Genomic DNA, 20,209 nt, shown 5'->3' with positions numbered 1-20,209 from the left:
GCAGGTGATGTGTGGAGCTTGTGTTTGTTGGAGAGGGGGAAAGAGTTGTTTTCCGCTTATATTGCGCGGCTGCGAAGGGGCCTGTGACGCGCAGGCCGCTGTTTCTTTTGTTGTCAGTCAGGTTCCCGGAGCCCGGACTTCAGCCCATCACCCGCGCGAATGGCCCGTGTTCTCCACTCACTCCTTTCATTCCGCATTTTAATTGCTTGTTTTGTTTTTGCACATTTGGAAGGGGGGGGGGAAGGTTTTTTGTTTGTTTAAGCCTGTTCTCTTCCCCCTCCCCCCACCCAGATGTGAATGAAATATATCCACCTGCAAAATGCAGATAACCTTGCAGAATATATGTTCATATCCAGCGATTGAATGTATATTTGACGTGTTTATTCACGCAGCGAAGTAACTTGTGAGTTCGCTGGCAGGGGATTTTGTTTTTAATAATTAGTTGTGTACAATCGATAAATACAATCTGTTGGTAATGCTAAGAATAGAACATTTCCCGATTGGGGGAACAACCTATCCTTTTACGGTTGCGGTCATGGAAACATGTTTACATTGCTAAAAATGTGGGACTTCACTAAAAAAAAACGATCGCCCAATGAAACGAAACTTAGAAAGTTTCATTGGGGAATTGTCGATCTGGAAAACCTTGGTGCAAATGTTATTTCAAATTAAGTTAGACTTAGTAAAGAGTTCTCTTTCTATCTTGTACTTAATCAAAGTTTACTAAGATCCACAGAGCAAGAATGTTGGGCCAGAATTTGCTGACAAAATAACAGCAAGTTTAATATGCACACTTAGTGTGTAAATAACCCAGCAGTTTGTGTCCAGGAAGAGATACCCTTGTGAGTTATCAAAACATTTTGATTCCAAACGATAGACATACTGCTTCCATCTCTGAATGACTAAATTTCTAATGAACTTCTTCACAATAAACCCCAGAGACTATTACATACTGAGGCAGTCCGCATTTGAGTACTATATAAAATTTAGCTCTTTCTTCAAAATGAATTTAAATATTTTCTTCTCCATAATGTGGTTGTCCAAACTACGGCCTGTGGGCTAATTGCAACCTGAAAACTGCAATACCCAGCTCATGAAGCCCAGGCAATTCATTTCTCTCTCTGCTTTCTTTTTATTATTTGTTGTTTTTTTCCTGTTTGAATTTTGTGAGCCTGGTAATTTGGAAAGAGCTCTTAACTCTGTTGCCTCATTGGTGGACCAATCCTAAATCAATACACCGAGATCTGATGGTATCCACAACATCTGAGATAGATATATATATGTCAATAATTAATATAACTTTAGATATGAGGCTGCTTGACACAAATCCATGTGGTCCACAAATCAAAAGGCTTGGCTGCTCCTGCCATAAAACAGCCAGTAAAGAAAAACAGCCACATGAAAAGTTTGTTGTTAATACAGTACAGTTAAGTCAGCAGGCATGGAACTTTGACTTGACCATTGCAAAACTTATACACAAATGGAAAGGACTGTGCTGGTACAGTCAGTGTTTTTTTTCTCTAGTTTAAAGGGGGGCATGGATATCCCCTGCTTATCACAGCAAAACTTTGATTTTCTCACTTGGACTGAGAAAGGTATGTGAAAGGAATTATTGGGGAAAATTAGGAAATTCAGCAGAGCAAACCTTTGCAAAATAATATCAAAACCTTCTATGTGTGTGGTCAACCATCCTAATATATGATGCTCGGACATTGCTGTCTGATTTTCCTCCCCACCAAAAAAATAGTGTCTTGCATCCAGTTTACTACGTACTTGCAGACATCAGAATTCACATATGAATTTGATAGTGAAAGGAATGGTTTCATGAATGAACAAATAAGGGAAACATTTCTGGCCTACTAAAGCTGTGTTGCTTGCCTGTGTAGTCTTTCTCCTCACCACCCCACTACCCTATTTATTGCACAAGTACTAACTGAAGAAAATCAGAAGAAGAGCTAAGGGGGGAAAATTGTGAATGTGCAGTGTTTTTTTTTAAATGCTTGGAAATTGCAGGAGTGAGTATTGTTTTTTAAGTGCACAAGATTCGGGTATCATTTTTGTGTGTCCGTTTTCCCCACATGCTTTCAACTTGGTCCAGGCCTCAGAGGTTGGGAGTTTACTCAGTTACTTTACAAAACTGAAGTTGGACTAGACGGACTTTGCATATGAATCGGATGACCTTTTGTCCCAATGTGTTTCCAAGTGAGCACTTTCCCTTCTGTTAGATTATATTTTTACAAGTACCCTATTGTACATTTGTCTATGGAATAATCTTAAGTAACTTAATACTGGCTTGAACTTGGCTGTTGTTTGTGTATTGGGAAAATCTATTGAAATACTTCAGGGTTCTCCTCAGATAAAAAGGAGGAAAGCAGTAACATCTGTTTGCTGTGAGTGACTGGCCAGGAATTTATGGAATGATTGGTCCCCTTTAATCATAAATAACTGACAAGAAAAAAACACAACTGTAATAAGTTGCTTGGGACCTGTTAAGTGCCAAATCTACACAGTAAAAGATCCAGTACTCCCAACATTCTTTTCTTACCCAAGAAGGATAGTCTAAAGTAAAAAAGATGATACAAAAGCAAAATATTGCAGATGCTGGAAATCTGAAAGAGAAGCAGAAAATGCTGCAAATACTGAGCAGGTCAAGCAGCATCTGTGGAGAGAGAAACAGAGTTAGTGTTTCAGGTCGATGAGCTTTTGTCAGTTCTGACGAAGGGTCATCGACCTGAAACGTTAACTGTGTTTCTTCCTCCACATATGCTGCCTGACCTGCTCAGTATTTCCAGCATTTTATGTTTTTATTATAAAAGAGATGATAGCTTGCTTTGCCTCCCCCATTGCTGAAGGGAACCCTTTGTTCTTGAAGACAGTGTTTTTTATTCTTACTTTACATAAGCTATATTTACAGCTTGCTTTTTAATGTTTATATTAGTCTTTTTCATGTATGTAAAATTATTCATATGGAAGCTTAAAAAAAAGGTAAGTGATGTTCATTATCACGTTAGATGAAATTCTACCACATGCTGCTTTATGTATTGCATAAACATAGAAATCATTTTTTTTGCTATTTGTTCTCAGGATGTTAGCTATACTGGTATGGCTGCGTTTTTAGAAGGTGCTGCTTTGAACCTCCGATCGTACTTCCACAATGGTGTAATTAAATCAGATAAAAGAAAGAAATATGGAGTTACTGAAAACCTGTGTAAAATGTGTTTGTGTTTGATTCCAATACACTGTTTGAGGAATACAAATGAACACTCTTAATTTTACAGTATTTGATATGAACACCTGCATGATTTCATTGTTTCTGGATATCGGGCGCCCTGGCACGTTATTGTCAGAGTAAAGCCATTTCCAATAGGTGGTTTGACACCTCTTCGAGCCCCTGTAGAATTTCTGCCTACCTGAGTTCAGCTGCAGCTGGATGACTGCACTGCACCAGAAGCACCAAAAACAGCACCCAGCAAGTGACAGTTGTTTGTTTTCGCAGACAGACTTGAGTTTGTGTGCTCCAAAATAGAGTACAGTGCTTTTGGTGCAACATTGCACTTTTAGGAGCAGAATGTTGGCATTACTTGTGCCATAGTTCATCCATAGGTGCAGCATCATGCTGACATCAATAATATATACATATCCAGAGAGGCAGCAATGGCTTTCTGAGCTTAAAAAAACTTCAAAAGAGGAAGGTATACCCACAGTCTGCCTGTTGTGTACTCAAAACTGTACTGGTCTCAGACCAGTAGGTGTTGTATAACTGACCTAAAATAAGTCTGATGTTTTTGCCTCTATTACCTTGCTTGGTAGATTATTCTAAACATTTAGCACTCTTTGAGCAGAGTTTTCTTGAGAAGTGTTCTAAATTTACTCTTCACTCATTTCCATTGATTCTACTTTCTTGGTAGCAATAATCTGAGTTTGCCTTATGGACTCTATTTAATAATTGATATACTTCAATGTGTATGTTCCTAGAATGTTTTTTATATAGGTTCAGTCAGGAAACTTGTATTGTTAATGAATGCCAATCTACGGTCTGAATTTCTGGTACAAGGTATGTGATTCTGATACAGCCCTGAGCTCCATGCCCTCAATAATATATCAAAACAGGTTCTCTTTAATAATTCTGAAATAAATAAATATACATAGAGGACACATAATCTGTACAAAGGACCCTAGAGCACTGTGCTACTTTGTAGACAATAGTGCTCTTTCTAGGATGAATTAAGTTGGAAGGGGAGAGTAAGAGGATATTAGTGAGGAAAATCTGAATTGTTTGATAGGCCAAGAGTTCCTGTTATTTGTTGCACTTCAGGATTTGTAAGAAAAAACACATGTTCTGGTTTTGTTTTTAATAGTTTATGAGTTGGATCCAAAAACAGAAGTTGATGCATGTTGCAAACTTCTAAATAAAGTTTACCATTAAATGTATTAATGATACTGAGAAGAAGTAGGTATTCAAAATCTAATAAAATGATTTAAATAATGACTTCTGGTTATGATACGAAGACTATGAGTAAGCATGTTTGTTTTTCTTGACTGAACTCACCGTTGAACACCTTATGTTTAAAGATATTACCACCATTCCTATGGGTTCAAAAAGAAAACGGGCCACTTCCCCTTCAAGCAGCATTAGTGGTGGAGACTGCGATGATGGGCACCCAGTTTCTGGAAGCAATGTGGGATCAAGCAGAAAAAGAAGAAAAATTTCCAATGTTCCAACTGTAGATCCTGTAAGTATGACTATAAAGAGTAGAAGTGATTGCTTTCTATATTCATGTTAGTTTTTAGAAGTAAATGTCCAGGCTGGTTCAGTTTTCTGGAAATTTCTAATTTTTTGTTGCAGGAGACTGTTGGAATCATTTCAATAATAAATGAAATGCTGAAGTTTATTTTTGGTCCTTCAATCCTTGGTCAATTGCAAGAAGTACTAGTTGATTAATGTAATCTGAATCATTTGGCATTAGATTTTAACATTTTACTTTGCCTGTGTAAAGGAATGATCTAAGTGATGAAGTAAATACGTTTCCCATTTACTTGGTAAACCAGTGAGTACATTTCCAAAACTTTTGACTATATAATTGTTCTGCTGTATTATAGATCTGTCTATTACAGATTAAATTTGGTATGTGGGGCACATGTTTCATTGAAAACTCATTGGCCCAGTAATTCCGGTCCCAACGTGTGAGTACGGACGGGGTACTCACGCGTGAGCCCGTTGGAAGTGCCGGATTTCAGCATGCGCGGGAAACCGGCATTTCCTCCAAGGGGTTCAGAGGTCCTGCGCGCACGCGTTGAACTTCCTTCTTTTTGACAGGTTTGCCCGTGTGTAAGGGCCTCAACTTTTTAGAAATGTAAAAAGGAGACGTAAGGACTTGATTCTTTAAGGTAAGTGCTCTATTATTTAAAATTATAAAAAAAATTCCACAGCTTTATTGTTTTTAAGGACTTTACAGTAAGGTAAGTATTTTTAGACCCGATTTCTTAAAAAAAAAAAAAATTCAAAAATTTGATTAATTGTTTAAAATAGTTTTTTTAAAGTTATTTATAGTTCATTTAATTAGTGGGATGTTTTTTAAAATTTTATTTAAAGTTTAAGTAGTGTTTTGGGCGCCCGTAGTTTTCATGAGTTTGACAGTTCTTACTATCAAACTCATGAATGAAGTTTTCCCTCCCCTGATTGGCTGCCCAGTGCTCACCTGATCCCAGCCGGCACATCGAACTAACTACGCCGCTGGATCAGGCAAGCACAGCGCGCCGACAGCTGAACCGGGCCAGTGACAGGAATTCCAAGCAGGCCCAGGCTTCGGCTGTCGGCGCGCCGGGTAAGTGCACATCAGGGGCTTGCATGCGCGGCAAACCCCCGAACCTAATTTCTGGGCCATTAAGTATTGAAGGTGGCTGTGATAGATATTTTCATTATTAAAGGTGCGGCACTTCCCCGTTGCAGCTCGTGTCACTCACAATAGCTGTAACTTTATTACAAGAGTATGTCATCTTATAATTGTTCCATCTGGCCACCAACTCACTCAAAATGCTTTCTGATTATCTGTTTCACCTGTCACTTTTTTCAGTAACTGAAATGTCTAATGACGAAGTTAAGGACTTAAACAAAATTAAAATAATTTATTTCACGATAAATTTATCCACTGAATTATTTTTTTCCGTCTTTTAATGCCTTTATTAAGTTTTTCACTTGATGGTCTCAGCCTGTCCCAATAGCCTGGGCTTAGGCTTTGCTCAGCGCTTTGAGCTGAATTGGATTGTGCAGTCTGAGCATGTGTTGTGTGCCTAAATTCCCAGGATCCCCCAGTACCATTCAGTCAGCTGCACTGTCGGAATATTCTAGCAGAAAAGCTAGGGGGGCAAGACTCTTTTTACTTGTTAAACAGAGAAGTCTGTGTGTGTGTATATAGCTAAGTGGAATAAAAAGACAGAGCATTGATTACATACCTGTTGTAGCTTAGGGGGTCTTTAAATTCAGAGAATGCATTACGCTCAGAGAGAGTGTGCTTTTCTCATTGTAATTAAATTCATTTTTCAAAAAAGATTATTTGAGTTTTGAGGCAAACCTACCTTACCTAGTATGTTGACAGTTAGAAAATATAAATATTTTATATTACTAACAGACTGTGGCTTTCCTCATTTAATCCTTAAATTTATCTTTAAGGTGTACATTTTGTTTTTGTACTTTACATGTATTTATAATATAGATGAAGAACAGGAGTAGGCCATTCAGCCCCCCAGCCTGTTCCACCATTCAGTCAGATCATAGCTCATTTTTACCTCAACTTCATTTATCTGCCTTTGCTCCATATCCCTTGATACCCCTACCTAACAAAAATCTTATCAATCTCAGTCTTGAAAATTTAAATTGACTGAGCATCCACAGCCTTTTAGGGGAGAGAATTTCAGATTTCCACTACCCTTTGTGTGAAATTTTGCTTCCTGATTTCAGTCAGGAATGGCCCAGCTCTAATTTTAAGATCGTGCCCCCTTGGTCTAGATTCCCCCACCAGAGGAAATAGTTTCCTTCAATCTACCCTATTGAATTACTTTATCATTTTAAACACCTCAGTTAGATCACCCTTCTAAACTCAAGGAAATACACACCAAGTTTATGCAACCTGTCCTCATAATTTAACCCTTTAAGCCCTGGTTAACATTCTGATGAATCTGCGCTGTAGCCTCTCCAAGGCCAATATATCCTTCCAGAAGTACGGTGCCCAAAACTGAACGCAATACTCCAGATGGGATCTACTACGGCTCTGTACAACAAAAGCACTTACCCATATATCATACAAAAAATTTCTTTCAACAGATTGCAGTTTGCCATGAGCTGTACAATACCATTAGAGATTACAAGGATGATCACGGAAGACTTCTGTGTGAGCTCTTCATCAGAGCACCAAAACGAAGGTAGCGTTTTTGGACTCCTGATCTTGGAAGTTTTTCAGAATTCATTAAAAAAAAACTCATTCTTGAAAAAAGTTTGATTTTTAACAAGCTAATATTTTTTGTGTCTGGTTCAAAAGCCATGTAGAAATATAGCTTTGCTTATTCTTTTGTATAAGTATAATCTAAAAACTGACAATTAAATTCAATATAATTAATTGGGTGTTTTTAAATAGCCAGTGAAATATTGCAGATTAAGGAAAGTATTTTTTAATAGGAATATCCTGTGTACTTGAAAAATATAAAATCCTATATTCTTTCTTAATTGAGCATTACTGATTGCAGCAATTCCTTTTTTCTCCTTTCCCAATGCTCAACACTATTCTGCAACAACGCAAGTTGAGAGCTAACCTATCCCTAGGCTTCTGCCAATGCCACACTGTAGCCAGGCACAAAAAGGTAGTTCACACCAGCTCAGACTAACTGAGATCAGGCACTCGCTACATGGGACACTGTCGATGTAATCCCATTGTGGGGAGCACCACATTGTTACTTCAACCCATTATGAGATACTGGGTCTATTTCCACTGGAGCAGAGAGGAGATTAAATGGGCATTTTTATGAAAACTTTTAATAGGGAGAATGGGGAAACATGAGGGCGTCATAAATTTAAAAATTGAGAGCGTGACGAGAAAGGTTCGGAGAAAAAAACCATAAACACTGCTGTTAGTGAATGGAATGCTTTGCCACGAAGTAATTGAGGCAGAGGTCATTGCATCTTTTAAGGGAAAAGTGGATAACTATTTGAAGCAGAGAAAGATACAGACATGTAGTTATGGGGAGTGAGTAAAGCAGTGGGGTTAGCTTTAGATTGCTCTAGCAAAGAGACAGTACAGACATGAAGGATTGAATGGCCTCCTTCTGTGGTGTAAACTTCTGTTTACGTGTCACCAAGGCACCAAAAACCAGCAGTTTTAGAATGTTGCCGTTATGTGCCTTTAATGTTGGGAACAAGTTGCCTGTCCGGTGACAGGATACCATAAACAATAAAATTTGTGGATTTCTTTCAGTACAGCTGAAAAAACATGGTTTTCTCAAGGTCAGTTGTATTAAAGGCATGGTCCTCTGCAAAAATGTGCGCACTGGTGACCGTGGAACCACCACTTTACTGTAGATTTTGTTAGTTCATTTTAGCAGGAAGACTTTCAAATATTCTGCAGTGTGCAGCTTTGCGACTTATTCAATTCAAATGACTGAATACTCTGTGAATGCAAAACTTATTTTTAAAGCTTGAACTTAAGCTGAAAATTTGATAATTGCTGTAATATTGCAATCCGAAAATGAAGTGAACTCAACAATTAGGTGAATGTAAAGATATTCCCAAAAGCAACACTGTATGTAGGTTATCAGTCTTCGTTGTCATTGAGCAATATGTTACACTGGCCCACTTTAGCCAACATGCTAAATTTACCTTTTTTATTGTATCTTTTAATCTTCTGAAATGTATATGAAATAAATGTTTAGCAGTGTTTAATACAGTAAAGGTAACTCTCAAGATCGAATCAACAATCACATAAACTGCAGTGAGAAAACGTTTTTGACCAATAATTGAGATCGTTTGAACGAGTAAACGGAACCCATTAATGCATCTCTCTTTGTTCCATTTCTTATGTCCATACCTTGTGTAAAAGATGTTAAAATTCTTTTTTAATTGATTTTAAATGTATGTAATAGTACAAAGTTCCAGTGATGATGAGGAGCCAGGATCTATTCTGCTACATACTTGGCTTTGTGAGCTGACTTAGTCACACTGTGCCTTGCGTAGTTACAGTGAAGAGCATGGTTAGGACTATGAATTCTATTTTCATGAATTTGCACAAGTGTGAAATAAATTACTGCAAATTGAAAGTATAAAATGAATATGCTGTCTTGGGAACTACTGGCTTTGAACATAAGGTCATAGCAGGTATGGGCATTTGAAGAGTGTACATTTTTTTAACGCATATCTTGCAATGTGCTGCAAAATAGGAACCAACCAGATTACTATGACGTGGTCTCCCATCCCATTGATCTTTTGAAGATCCAGCAGAAATTGAAGATGGAGGAATATGATGATGTTGATCAGTTAACCTCTGATTTTCAGCTTATGGTCAATAATGCAAAGGCCTACTATAAGGTAATGAGCTTTAAGACTAAACTGATTTGTATATACCTTTGACCAAGCTTTTGGCAATCTCTCGTAATGTCTAATTCATTGGCTTGGTGTCCATTGATGTTTGTTTACACCTCTGTGAAGTGTCTTGGGACGTTAAAGATGATGTATAAATGAAAGTTATTGTTGTTTTAAATGAGTGGTATATTATTTTATAATAAAAACAGAACATTTTGGAGATATACAGCAGGTCTGTCAGCATCTGAAAAGAGGACAGATTCATGTTTGACTTCGTCAGAACGGTGAGCGGGGTCTTCAGCCAAAATCTCAATCTGTCGTTTCTCTCTTCAGACATTGGAACCTCCAACATTTTCTGGTTTTATTTCAAGTTTGCAGCATTTGAAGTTTATTCTCTATCTATAACTTCACATCATTTTGATTTGTTCCATGGAAAGTTTTCATCTCTTTCAGAGAATTTTCAAAATCAGTTTTGTGATATTGAAGTATTCAACATTTTTTGCTACATGAAATACAGTTAAAACACAAATGAATGTATGTATGCTATCGCTTTTAAAAAGGATGCGTCTGATAATTAAACAAACAGTGATTGGATTTTGCAATGAGCTCAAGCGGATGTTAAGTAGAGATAGCTTCAAAATATATTTTTAATTCTATTTGGCCCTGGAAATGAGGACGCTGTAAACATGTTTAGAATGCTGATTTTCATGATCTTATACCAGTCTCACTAGATTATGAGAAACAAGAGTTCTGGTATATTTCTGGTCAATTCAATTCCTGTGCTATGTGATGAATGCTGACAAAGTGGAACACATGTTCATGCTTAAGATACTAGCTTAATATCTATGTTGTAATACAGAAGTAACTTTGGTTGAGACTGTTTAACGCGTCTGTATCAGTGTTTGTTGATTTGACTGCCTACATCAATTACACATGTTCATGCAAATTATGATTAGAAAATATATAACTTACTATTTGTATGTATGAAACAAATTCTTTGATCACATACAGGAAGATTCAGTTGAGTGCAAAGCTGCAGCTAAATTGTGGGATTTGTATACAAGAACAAGAAATGAGTTTGTTCAAAGGGGAGATTATGAAGATGACGAGGAAGAGGATGATTATGATGGTCAAGATAATCCTGGCACAACCGGTGAAGAGGAAGTAAGTGCAACTTTAATTCTCCAGGGAAAGTTCACAACAAAATTTGGCATTTTCTCATTTCCTACTTTATACCTTTAGACGAGATATTTATTGATTGTTCAGTTTTGTAATGTATCCAACTAATCAGATATCTAGTAACAAGGCTCTAGTCTTCAGGGTCCCCACCTGTCAACTAGTAGACATTAGAGGTATCCTGGTGGGAACTATTTATGCATTTCTTCTTCATATATTACACGCAATTTTGGGTGCTGACCCTTTAAGATTTTGAAAATTGTTTTAAAATAAAATATCAGGATTAAAATGTTAATTTTGTACGCTTAGTTAATGAGTAGAATCCACATATTACAAAATTAGGCTAATGTGTAGAATTGATGAGATATGAAAACTGCAGTATTGAATTTTATTCTTATTGTTTTGTAGAGTACAACACATTATAATAATCTAAAGGAACAATTAGAACACCTGTTTGAAGCAGTAGCCACTTATGTTGACCCAACAGGTCATCTCATCAGTGAGCTTTTCCAAAAATTACCTTCTAGAGTGGTGAGTAAATCTGTTCACAAGCAATAAACTGATAAATTGTAGTAATTCAGATGTGAAAATACATTATTGTATGTTTAAGCGCAAAAAAACAGGTATAGTTTATGAAAAAATTCTCTTTTTGCAGCTGAAGTCTACTTTCTTCTCAGTAAAATTAAGTAAAACTAGTCAATCTACTGTGGTGATGTACATAGGGAGTCAAGGTCAAAAGTAGTCTTCAGGTGAAACAGTGTAGCACCACTACTGGCAGGAGGATCTATTTACAGTGCAACAAGTTTACATAGGCAGTTCCCATTATAAATGTGAAAATAGGAAATTATAATGAAAACTTTGACAGGAAGTCCATGCAGGTGTAAGATTTTTAGTATACTATAGATAGTTGAAAATTTCGATTTATTAAATGGATTTATTAATTGCTCTAATCTTAAAGAACCTGGATTCAATAGATATTGTTAGGGATATTCTATCACAAGCAGCAACACTGAGGTTCACCTTGAATCTACTTGGTCAAAGTCTGTTTGTAAAATTTGACCGAGAAGTCAAGGATGTAATATTTGAACTGTTGTTTGCATTTGCAGCAATACCCTGACTACTATGAAATTATTAAGGAACCAGTAGACCTGAAGGCAGTTGCGCAGAGGATTCAGGTTTGACTATTTTGCAATTTTGTTTTTTATTTTCCCTCCTACAACTGTACAGCTGAAATCACAAACTGTATGATGTGAGCAATTATTCTGCACCATTGATGCTGCAACTGAGTATTTGTTAAATACGTAATTTTAAATTGTTTTGTACAGGAAAACACTTCAGATTACAGTGAATACTTACTCTTTTAAATTTGAATGTACAATTTTTATTTACAGAATGGTGTGTATAAGAGTGTCAATGTGATGGCTAGAGATATTGAGCTTTTGGTAAGGAATGCAAAAACCTACAATGAGCCAGGGTCTCCGATCTTCAAGGTAAGAGTGAAAAAAAATTGAAGAGTGTGAGCTGTATTTTAGATCATGACACTCTACAGCCAGTCTTCTTAAACTAAACATGAAATCGTTTAATAAAATAATAAGATTTAAGTAACTACACTGCTAAATCATTGGATTCTTCTATTGTCGAGTCTGGCACTGATATGGTTCTACTTTAATTCAGAGGTAGACAGCTATACCAAACCATGACATATTCAGGTCCACAGCTTGGGGCTGGCATAGTGATAACATTTTAACCTTATTGATGGTGAAAATATCTTTTCCAACTCTATAGGATGCAAATACCATTAAGAAAATATTTAATCAGAAGAGAGCTGAACTTGAGCATAATTTGGAGCCTACTAAATCCAGTCTCCGAATCAGGTACACACAAATATTTGGTCTATTATTATGGCTTTTGAAGACTGTGGTAGCCCATCCATTCAATGTTTACAAATGATACGCTGTTGTGGTTTTTTTTGCATGTGCTATATTTTACTGTAAAATGTCTTTTTTTAATGCAAAATATGATTTTTGGGAAAACATTTTTAGAAAATTCCTAGATAAAATAAAAGCCCTTAGAAGATGGGTGATTATCATTTCTGGTTTGAATTCAGTCAAATTAACATCTTGTGTCTAGCACATGTCTGTCACACTTCAGGCATCACGCATGTAAAGTTGGTGTCTCTGGCTCATAAACAGGAACAATTCGCAAATGAACAGATAGGCACCGTATCAATGAACAAGTAGCAATCGAATACAAAAACTGCAATCAAGAATCCGGAATCAGCAAGCGGTTACCAGTATAACTAGTAAGGAGGAGAAGAGGAAACCAATTAAGTCACTCAAGATACTTTTTGAAAATCCTTTTGGCCCCATCTTATTTTATCAGTAACCCAGGAACATAGTACAGGAAACTTTGTTATATGCGGCACCGACGGGACCGAGCTGTTGCCGATCTATCAAAACTGCCGGACATACAAAGTTAATGTTGAAGCATACAGAGGTTTTCATCTCCGTATCTGACAACAAACACTGTTGCTTAGCAACAGCTTGTAAACAGTCGGCCCGTACCTTGGAAGCGTCTCTGTAGCTTAGCAACAGCTTCAGAGAGACTTTCCAGAGCCCGACTGTTGAAAACAAAGCCACAAGAAGAAAAAAAAACTAACAAAACGGCTCCTGATTTCTGCCGGTAGGTCGAGGTTTCCGGACATACAACCTCCGGATAAACCAAAGTTTCCTGTATTAAAAATAAAGTTTGCAACAAAACATAAAAATTTACATGAAGCTTACCTATAAGTTGCCTTTTCTGTGTTTGATATTTCTAGTAACATTTCCCTTCAGAAGCCTGTCCATCGGGTATCTGGGACTTGAGGCCATTGCAGCTATCACCGCGTCAGTTATTAACTACCCTAAGGAAGATGTTTAACCAAGTAATTGGTAGCAACACTTACAAAGTATTATTGTCACTATGTGCAGTACAACTTCCAGAATGCAGATAAGGCTGCCTCCCCTCTGAGACTAACAAACACAACCACATTTTGGAGATAACATGCCAGAATTAATGTTTGGCCATTCTAAGCATCCCGGGACATGTTTGTAAGCTCCATGCACTCTCTCGAGTGTCCAGCCACTGAAAAGGCTTGATGGTATTAAAACCCAGGGCCGCAGTGAATACTTGTAACAAAATAATAAAACTTTGAATTTTATCTGAGGTAACTTTGGGGGAAAAACAATGTAACTAACTATAAACTTGTAATATATAATAAGCAATAATAGTGTGAACATGTTATATTATACTGACCTTGCACTCTAACTGGCATCTGTTCTAACATCAGCTTCAGCTCCAGGAGTTAGCAATACTTCTGCTGCCTCAGGCCCCAGACTTTGCCATGCCTAGTAACAAGAAACTAACCACGCTCCTTCAACTCCCACTTTGCCCAATTGCTCTGTGCCCTGACCTTGTATTGCATTTCCTGCCCTACTGTTCTGCTTCTCTCCTCGTGATACATAGCCCACCTATGTGATCCACTCCTCTGCCTATGGCCTGGACTAACAGTGAGCAATGCCACAGGAGATCTAATAGTGTATACTTAACACATGAGCAAAAAGTAAGTTCTTAATTTCTAAAGACTTTTTTGAAATTGTGTCTCGATAGGAACCGAAGGTCAGCTCAAGGAGATCGTTTGTCAGCAATTACCATGGCTTTGCAGTATGGATCTGAGAGTGAAGAGGAAAGTGGTTTAGGTGGTAAGTCACCATGACACTATATTTGAATAAAGCTTTGTGAAAGTGGCTTTTTTGGCTTTTCTATACATCTGTTTTTCTTTTGTTTCTACAGCAGTCACACGTTATGAAGATGGTGACTCTGAAGGAGAAAGCATTGGTTCATCTGTTGATGTTACTAGCCCTGTTTACCAGCTGTTTGAAGTAGTTAGAAGTTACCGGAACAGTCAGGGGCAACTTCTGGCTGAGCCTTTCTTTCGCTTGCCTTCCAAGAAAGATTATCCTGACTATTATCAACAAATCAAGCAGCCCATGTCACTACAATTAATTAGGTAAGAAATGTTATCTTTGCCATTTTTTAAAAAAAGTCAGTGATCAGGGTGACACTTAAAATTTTGGGTCAATACAGAAACATGTACATGTCTACTTGGTTATATCATGTTTATTCCCAAATGATGCTGCGTCCTGTTTTTTGGACCAAGCAAGTCTGATTATTTCTTTCTTAAATGACTTGATTACAACGTTAAGCATGTAGCTTAACTCAAGAAGATGCTTTTAAACACCTTCATAGAAAATAACTGCGCTTTGAAGCAGAGTGATTATTTTTCACATTTTGGAAGACTGATATTTTGTGGTTCATGATGGAAATCTCCTGTGCCTGGTGCTTCTAGTGAAGGAGCTGATGCACACAAATGCAGTCAAAACTAAAATCTCCTCAGTTCAGTATACAACTGGGACAGTTTTTCATCAGACCAGTTAGGTTTTGAAATTGTTGCCAGTTGACTGTTTCAATTGGCAGTAGAGTGGTCTTTTTAGAATATTGCATGTTGAAGCCTTCCTAGACACAACATTTAAAAAAAACTAAAATTATGCCACTGTATTGCTGGTTAAAACACACCCTTCCTCAGTGACGTAAGAAAACTACTAGGCACTTGGTCAGAGTATTAAACAAGGCTTTAATCGACTGTTTCACAACATGGAAGTCTAGTTATCCTTCACTAGTTCCTGTTTACAAAATGTCCCTGAGCAAGCTGGGCCCCTGCCCGAGTATTTATACTCTCCCTGGACTGCACCACCAGCAGGCCGCCCAGTATATTTCATAAGCCCTTTCTACATGAATGGCACGATTTATGTCACTCAGTTCACGATGTATTGACACTATCCTTCACTATTGTTAGCAAAATTGAAGCCCATGGGATAAAAGGGACAATAGCAGCATGGATACAAAATTGGCTAAGGGATGGAAAACAGAGAGTTGTGGTGAATGGCTGTTTTTCGGACTGGAGGCAGATAAGGTTCCCCCCTACCCTAGCCCTGAAATCCAATTTTTATCCAGCTTCTCTCTGATCTCCCCTCATGACCTCTGCTCATCTTGTCCATGAGACCCACTTCCTGATCCCTCGACCTTACTCCCATCAAACTGTTGACCACCCAACTTCCTTTTCTGGCTCCCATGTTAGCTGACATTGTTAACGGTTCTCTCTCCCCAGGTACTATCCCCCTCTCCCTCAAATCTGCCATCATCACCCCTCTCAAAAAACCAACCCTTGACCCCTTCATCCTTGCAAACTACCACCCCATCTCCAACCTCCCTTTCCTCTCCAAAATCCTCAAACGTGTTGTCACCTCCCAAATCCATGCCCATCTTTCCCGCAACTCCATGTTTGAATCCCTCCAATCAGGTTTCCGCCCCGCCACTGTACCGAAACGGCTCTCATCAAAGTCACAAATGACATCCTTTGTAACTGTGACAAAGGTAAACTATGCCCTCCTCGTCCTTCCTGACTTGTCTGCAGCCTTTGACACCGTTGACTACTCTATCCTTCTCCAACGGCCCTCCACCGTCGTCCAGCTGGGTGGGACTGCACTCGCCCGGTTCCGTCTTATCTATCTAATCATAGCCAGAGAATCACCTGCAATGGCTTCTCTTCCCGCTCCCGTATCGTTACTTCTGGTGTCCCCCAAGGATCTATCCTTGGCCCTCTCCTATTTCTCATCTACATGCTGCCCCTTGGTGACATCATCCGAAAACACAGCGTCAGTTTCCACATTTACACCGAAGACACCCAGCTCTACCCACCACCACTTCTCTCGACCCCTCCACAATCTCTAAATTGTCAGACTGCCTGTCCGACATCCAGTTCTGGATGAGCAGAAATTTTCTCCAATTAAATATTGGGAAGACTGCTGAAGCCATTGTTTTCGGTCCCCACCACGAACTCCATTCCCTAGCCACTGACTCCATCCCTCTGCCTAACATCTGTCTGAGGCTGAACCAGACTGTTCGCAACCTTGGTGTCATATTTGACCCTGAAATGAGCTTCCGACCACATATTCGCTGCATAACTAAGACCGCCTATTTCCACCTCCTTAACATCGCCCGTCTCCGCCCTTGCCTCAGCTCATCCGCTGCTGAAACACTCATCCATGCCTTTGTTACCTCTAGACTTGACTATTCCAACGCACTCCTGGCTGGCTTCCCACGTTCTACCCTACGTAAACTTGAGATCATCCAAAACTCGGTTGCCCGTGTCCTAACTGGCACCAAGTCCCATTCACCCATCACCCCTGTGCTCGCTGACCTACATTGGCTCCCGGCTAAGCAATGCCTCGATTTTAAAATTTGCATCCTTGTTTTCAAATCCCTCCATGGCCTCGCCCCTCCCTAACTCTGTAATTTCCTCCAGCCCCACAACCCCCCGAGATATCTGCACTCCTCTAATTCTGCCCTCTTGAGCATCTCTGATTATAATCGCTCAACCTTTGGTGGCTAGGCCCTAAGCTCTGGAATTCCCTGCCTAAACCTCTCTGCCTCTCTACCTCTCTTTCCTCCTTTAAGACGCTCCTTAAATTTCAATTTCAATTTTATTTATCACATAACTAAATACAAGAAGTGAAATCTAGTCAATGAAATGCTTTTTTCTTGACGAGCCGAGAGCACCAAGCAGCAAGAACACTTAGCTGCCTGGTACGCACGGAGCTCGCAAGGACGGCAGCCATCTACATCGGCGCCATCACAAAAAAACACATACCGACATATACAAGCATACATACTTTATTAAATATAAATAAAGCAGACATAAAATAAATAAAAGACATAAAAAAAGATAGCACATAAAATGAACAAGCAATAATGTAAAAAAAGTAATTCCTACAGTAATTACATTGATATTTCTACCCAGGCTTCTAGAATAATCTCTGGCTACATGGTGGCCGCCCTGGGAGAGCATCGTGAGGAACTCACAACTTATAATTAAATAAATTTAATTATTAATTAATAAAATTAAATAAATAAATAAAGTGCTCCCTCAGTCTCTTTCGATGTTTCCATCTTGGTCTCTCTCGATGTTTCCCCTCTCTCTTGATGTTTCCCCTCGGTCTTTCTCAATGTTTCCCCTCGGTCTTTCTCGATGTTTCCCCCCTCTCGATGTTTCCCCTCGGTCTTTCTCGATGTTTCCCCTCTGTCTCGATGTTTCTTCTCAGTCTTTCTCGGTGTTTCCATCTTGGTCTCTCTCGATGTTTCCCCTCTCTTTCGATGTTTCCCCTCTCTTTCTTTCTCTCGATGTTTCCCCTCTCTTTCTCTCTCGATGTTTCCCCTCTCTCTCTCTCTCGATGTTTCCCCTCTCTCTCGATGTTTCCCCTCGGGTTCCTCTCCAGCTCTCGCTCCTTCAAACTGTCCACTCTCCAGCTCTCGCTCCTTCAAACTGTCCTCTCTCCAGCTCTCGCTCCTTCAAACTGCCCTCTCTCCAGCTCTCGCTCCTTCAAACTGTCCTCTCTCCAGCTCTCGCTCCTTCAAACTGTCCTCTCTCCAGCTCTCGCTCCTTCAAACTGTCCTCTCTCCAGCTCTCGCTCCTTCAAACTGTCCTCTCTCCAGCTCTCGCTCCTTCAAACTGTCCTCTCTCCAGCTCTCGCTCCTTCAAACTGTCCTCTCTCCAGCTCTCGCTCCTTCAAACTGTCCTCTCTCCAGCTCTCGCTCCTTCAAACTGTCCTCTCTCCAGCTCTCGCTCCTTCAAACTGTCCTCTCTCCAGCTCTCGCTCCTTCAAATTGTCCTCTCTCCAGCTCTCGCTCCTTCAAACTGCCCTCTCTCCAGCTCTCGCTCCTTCAAACTGCCCTCTCTCCAGCTCTCGCTCCTTCAAACTGCCCTCTCTCCAGCTCTCGCTCCTTCAAACTGTCCTCTCTCCAGCTCTCGCTCCTTCAAACTGTCCTCTCTCCAGCTCTCGCTCCTTCAAACTGTCCTCTCTCCAGCTCTCGCTCCTTCAAACTGTCCTCTCTCCAGCTCTCGCTCCTTCAAACTGTCCTCTCTCCAGCTCTCGCTCCTTCAAACTGTCCTCTCTCCAGCTCTCGCTCCTTCAAACTGCCCTCTCTCCAGCTCTCGCTCCTTCAAACTGCCCTCTCTCCAGCTCTCGCTCCTTCAAACTGCCCTCTCTCCAGCTCTCGCTCCTTCAAACTGTCCTCTCTCCAGCTCTCGCTCCTTCAAACTGTCCTCTCTCCAGCTCTCGCTCCTTCAAACTGTCCTCTCTCCAGCTCTCGCTCCTTCAAACTGCTCTCTCTCCAGCTCTCGCTCCTTCAAACTGCTCTCTCTCCAACTCTCGCTCCTTCAAACTGCTCTCTCTCCAGCTCTCGCTCCTTCAAACTGCTCTCTCTCCAGCTCTCGCTCCTTCAAACTGTCCTCTCTCCAGCTCTCGCTCCTTCAAACTGTCCTCTCTCCAGCTCTCGCTCCTTCAAACTGCCCTCTCTCCAGCTCTCGCTCCTTCAAACTGCTCTCTCTCCAGCTCTCGCTCCTTCAAAACCTACCTATTTGACGAAGCTTTTGGTCATCTGCACTAATTTCTCCTTATGTGGCTCGGTGTCATACTTTTTGTCTTATAATACTCCTGTGAAGCACCTAGGGACATTTTACTACGTTAAAGGTGCTATATAAAAACAAGTTGTTGTTGTATACAGTGGCATTCCCCAGGGTTCAGTACTAGATCCACTGCTGTTTTTGATATGCATTAATGACTTGGACTTGGAGGTACAGGGCACAATTTTGAAATTTGCAGATGACATGAACCTTGGAAGTGTAGTTAACAGTGAGGAAGATAGTAATAGACTTCAACAGAGATTGAGTAGACTAGGCCTATATTCCCTAGAGTTTAGAAGAATGAGAGGTGATCTCATTGAAACATATCAAATTCTTAAGGGGCTTGACAGGGTTAATGCTGCAAAAATATTTCCCCTAGCTGAGGAATCTGGAACACGGTGTCACAGTCTCAGAATAAGGGGTCGGCCATTTAGGACTGAGATGAGGAGAAATTTCTTCACTCAAAAGGTTGTGAATCTTAGGAATTCTCTACCCCAGCGGATGCTGTTGTTGAGTGTATTCAAGACAGAGGTCGATACATTTTTGGGAACTAAGGGATATAGGGATAGTGCAGGAAGGTGGAGCTGAGGTAGAAGATCAGCCATGATCTTGTTGAATGGCAGAGCAGGCTCGAAAGGCCAAATGGCCGACTCCTGCCCCTATTTGTTATGTTCTAATAGGACATCGACAGGCTGGTGGAATGGGCGGACACATGGCAGATGAAATTCAATGCAGAAAAGTGTGAGGTGATACATTTTGGTAGGAAGAATAAGGAGAGACAATACATGCTAAATGGTACAATTTTAAAGAGGGTGCAAGAAGAAAGAGGCCTGGGGGTGTTTGTGTACAAATCTTTGAAAGTGGCAGGACAGGTTAGCAAAGCAGTTAATAAAGCATATGGGATCCTG

The 20,209-nt window shown here is 39.8% G+C and overlaps 1 protein-coding gene across 8 annotated transcripts in view; it reads left to right on the top strand.

The window, feature by feature from the left end:
• Positions 1-20,209, top strand: part of pbrm1 (polybromo 1) — a 93,878-nt gene that overhangs the window by 192 nt on the left and 73,477 nt on the right. For 6 of the 8 annotated variants that reach the window (XM_086001835.1, XM_086001830.1, XM_086001831.1 and 3 more), the window contains exons 2-12: positions 2,099-2,202; positions 4,573-4,733; positions 7,322-7,419; positions 9,424-9,571; positions 10,577-10,729; positions 11,150-11,272; positions 11,848-11,916; positions 12,133-12,231; positions 12,527-12,615; positions 14,390-14,481; positions 14,573-14,789. In XM_086001835.1, coding sequence (XP_085857961.1) covers positions 2,166-2,202; positions 4,573-4,733; positions 7,322-7,419; positions 9,424-9,571; positions 10,577-10,729; positions 11,150-11,272; positions 11,848-11,916; positions 12,133-12,231; positions 12,527-12,615; positions 14,390-14,481; positions 14,573-14,789 — 1,286 coding nt within the window. In that variant the 5' untranslated portion in view covers positions 2,099-2,165. The remainder of the gene's footprint in view (positions 1-2,098; positions 2,203-4,572; positions 4,734-7,321; positions 7,420-9,423; positions 9,572-10,576; positions 10,730-11,149; positions 11,273-11,847; positions 11,917-12,132; positions 12,232-12,526; positions 12,616-14,389; positions 14,482-14,572; positions 14,790-20,209) is intronic. The other 2 variants (XM_086001834.1, XM_086001833.1) reach the window with 1 other exon arrangement.

Source organism: Somniosus microcephalus, chromosome 11 (assembly GCF_052327205.1).
Source record: "Somniosus microcephalus isolate GS21.2 chromosome 11, FLI_Smic_1.0, whole genome shotgun sequence".
NCBI lineage: Eukaryota > Metazoa > Chordata > Chondrichthyes > Squaliformes > Somniosidae > Somniosus > Somniosus microcephalus.
The sequence above is the reverse complement of the archived record's forward strand: the minus strand, read 5'-3'. Positions and strand labels throughout refer to the sequence as shown.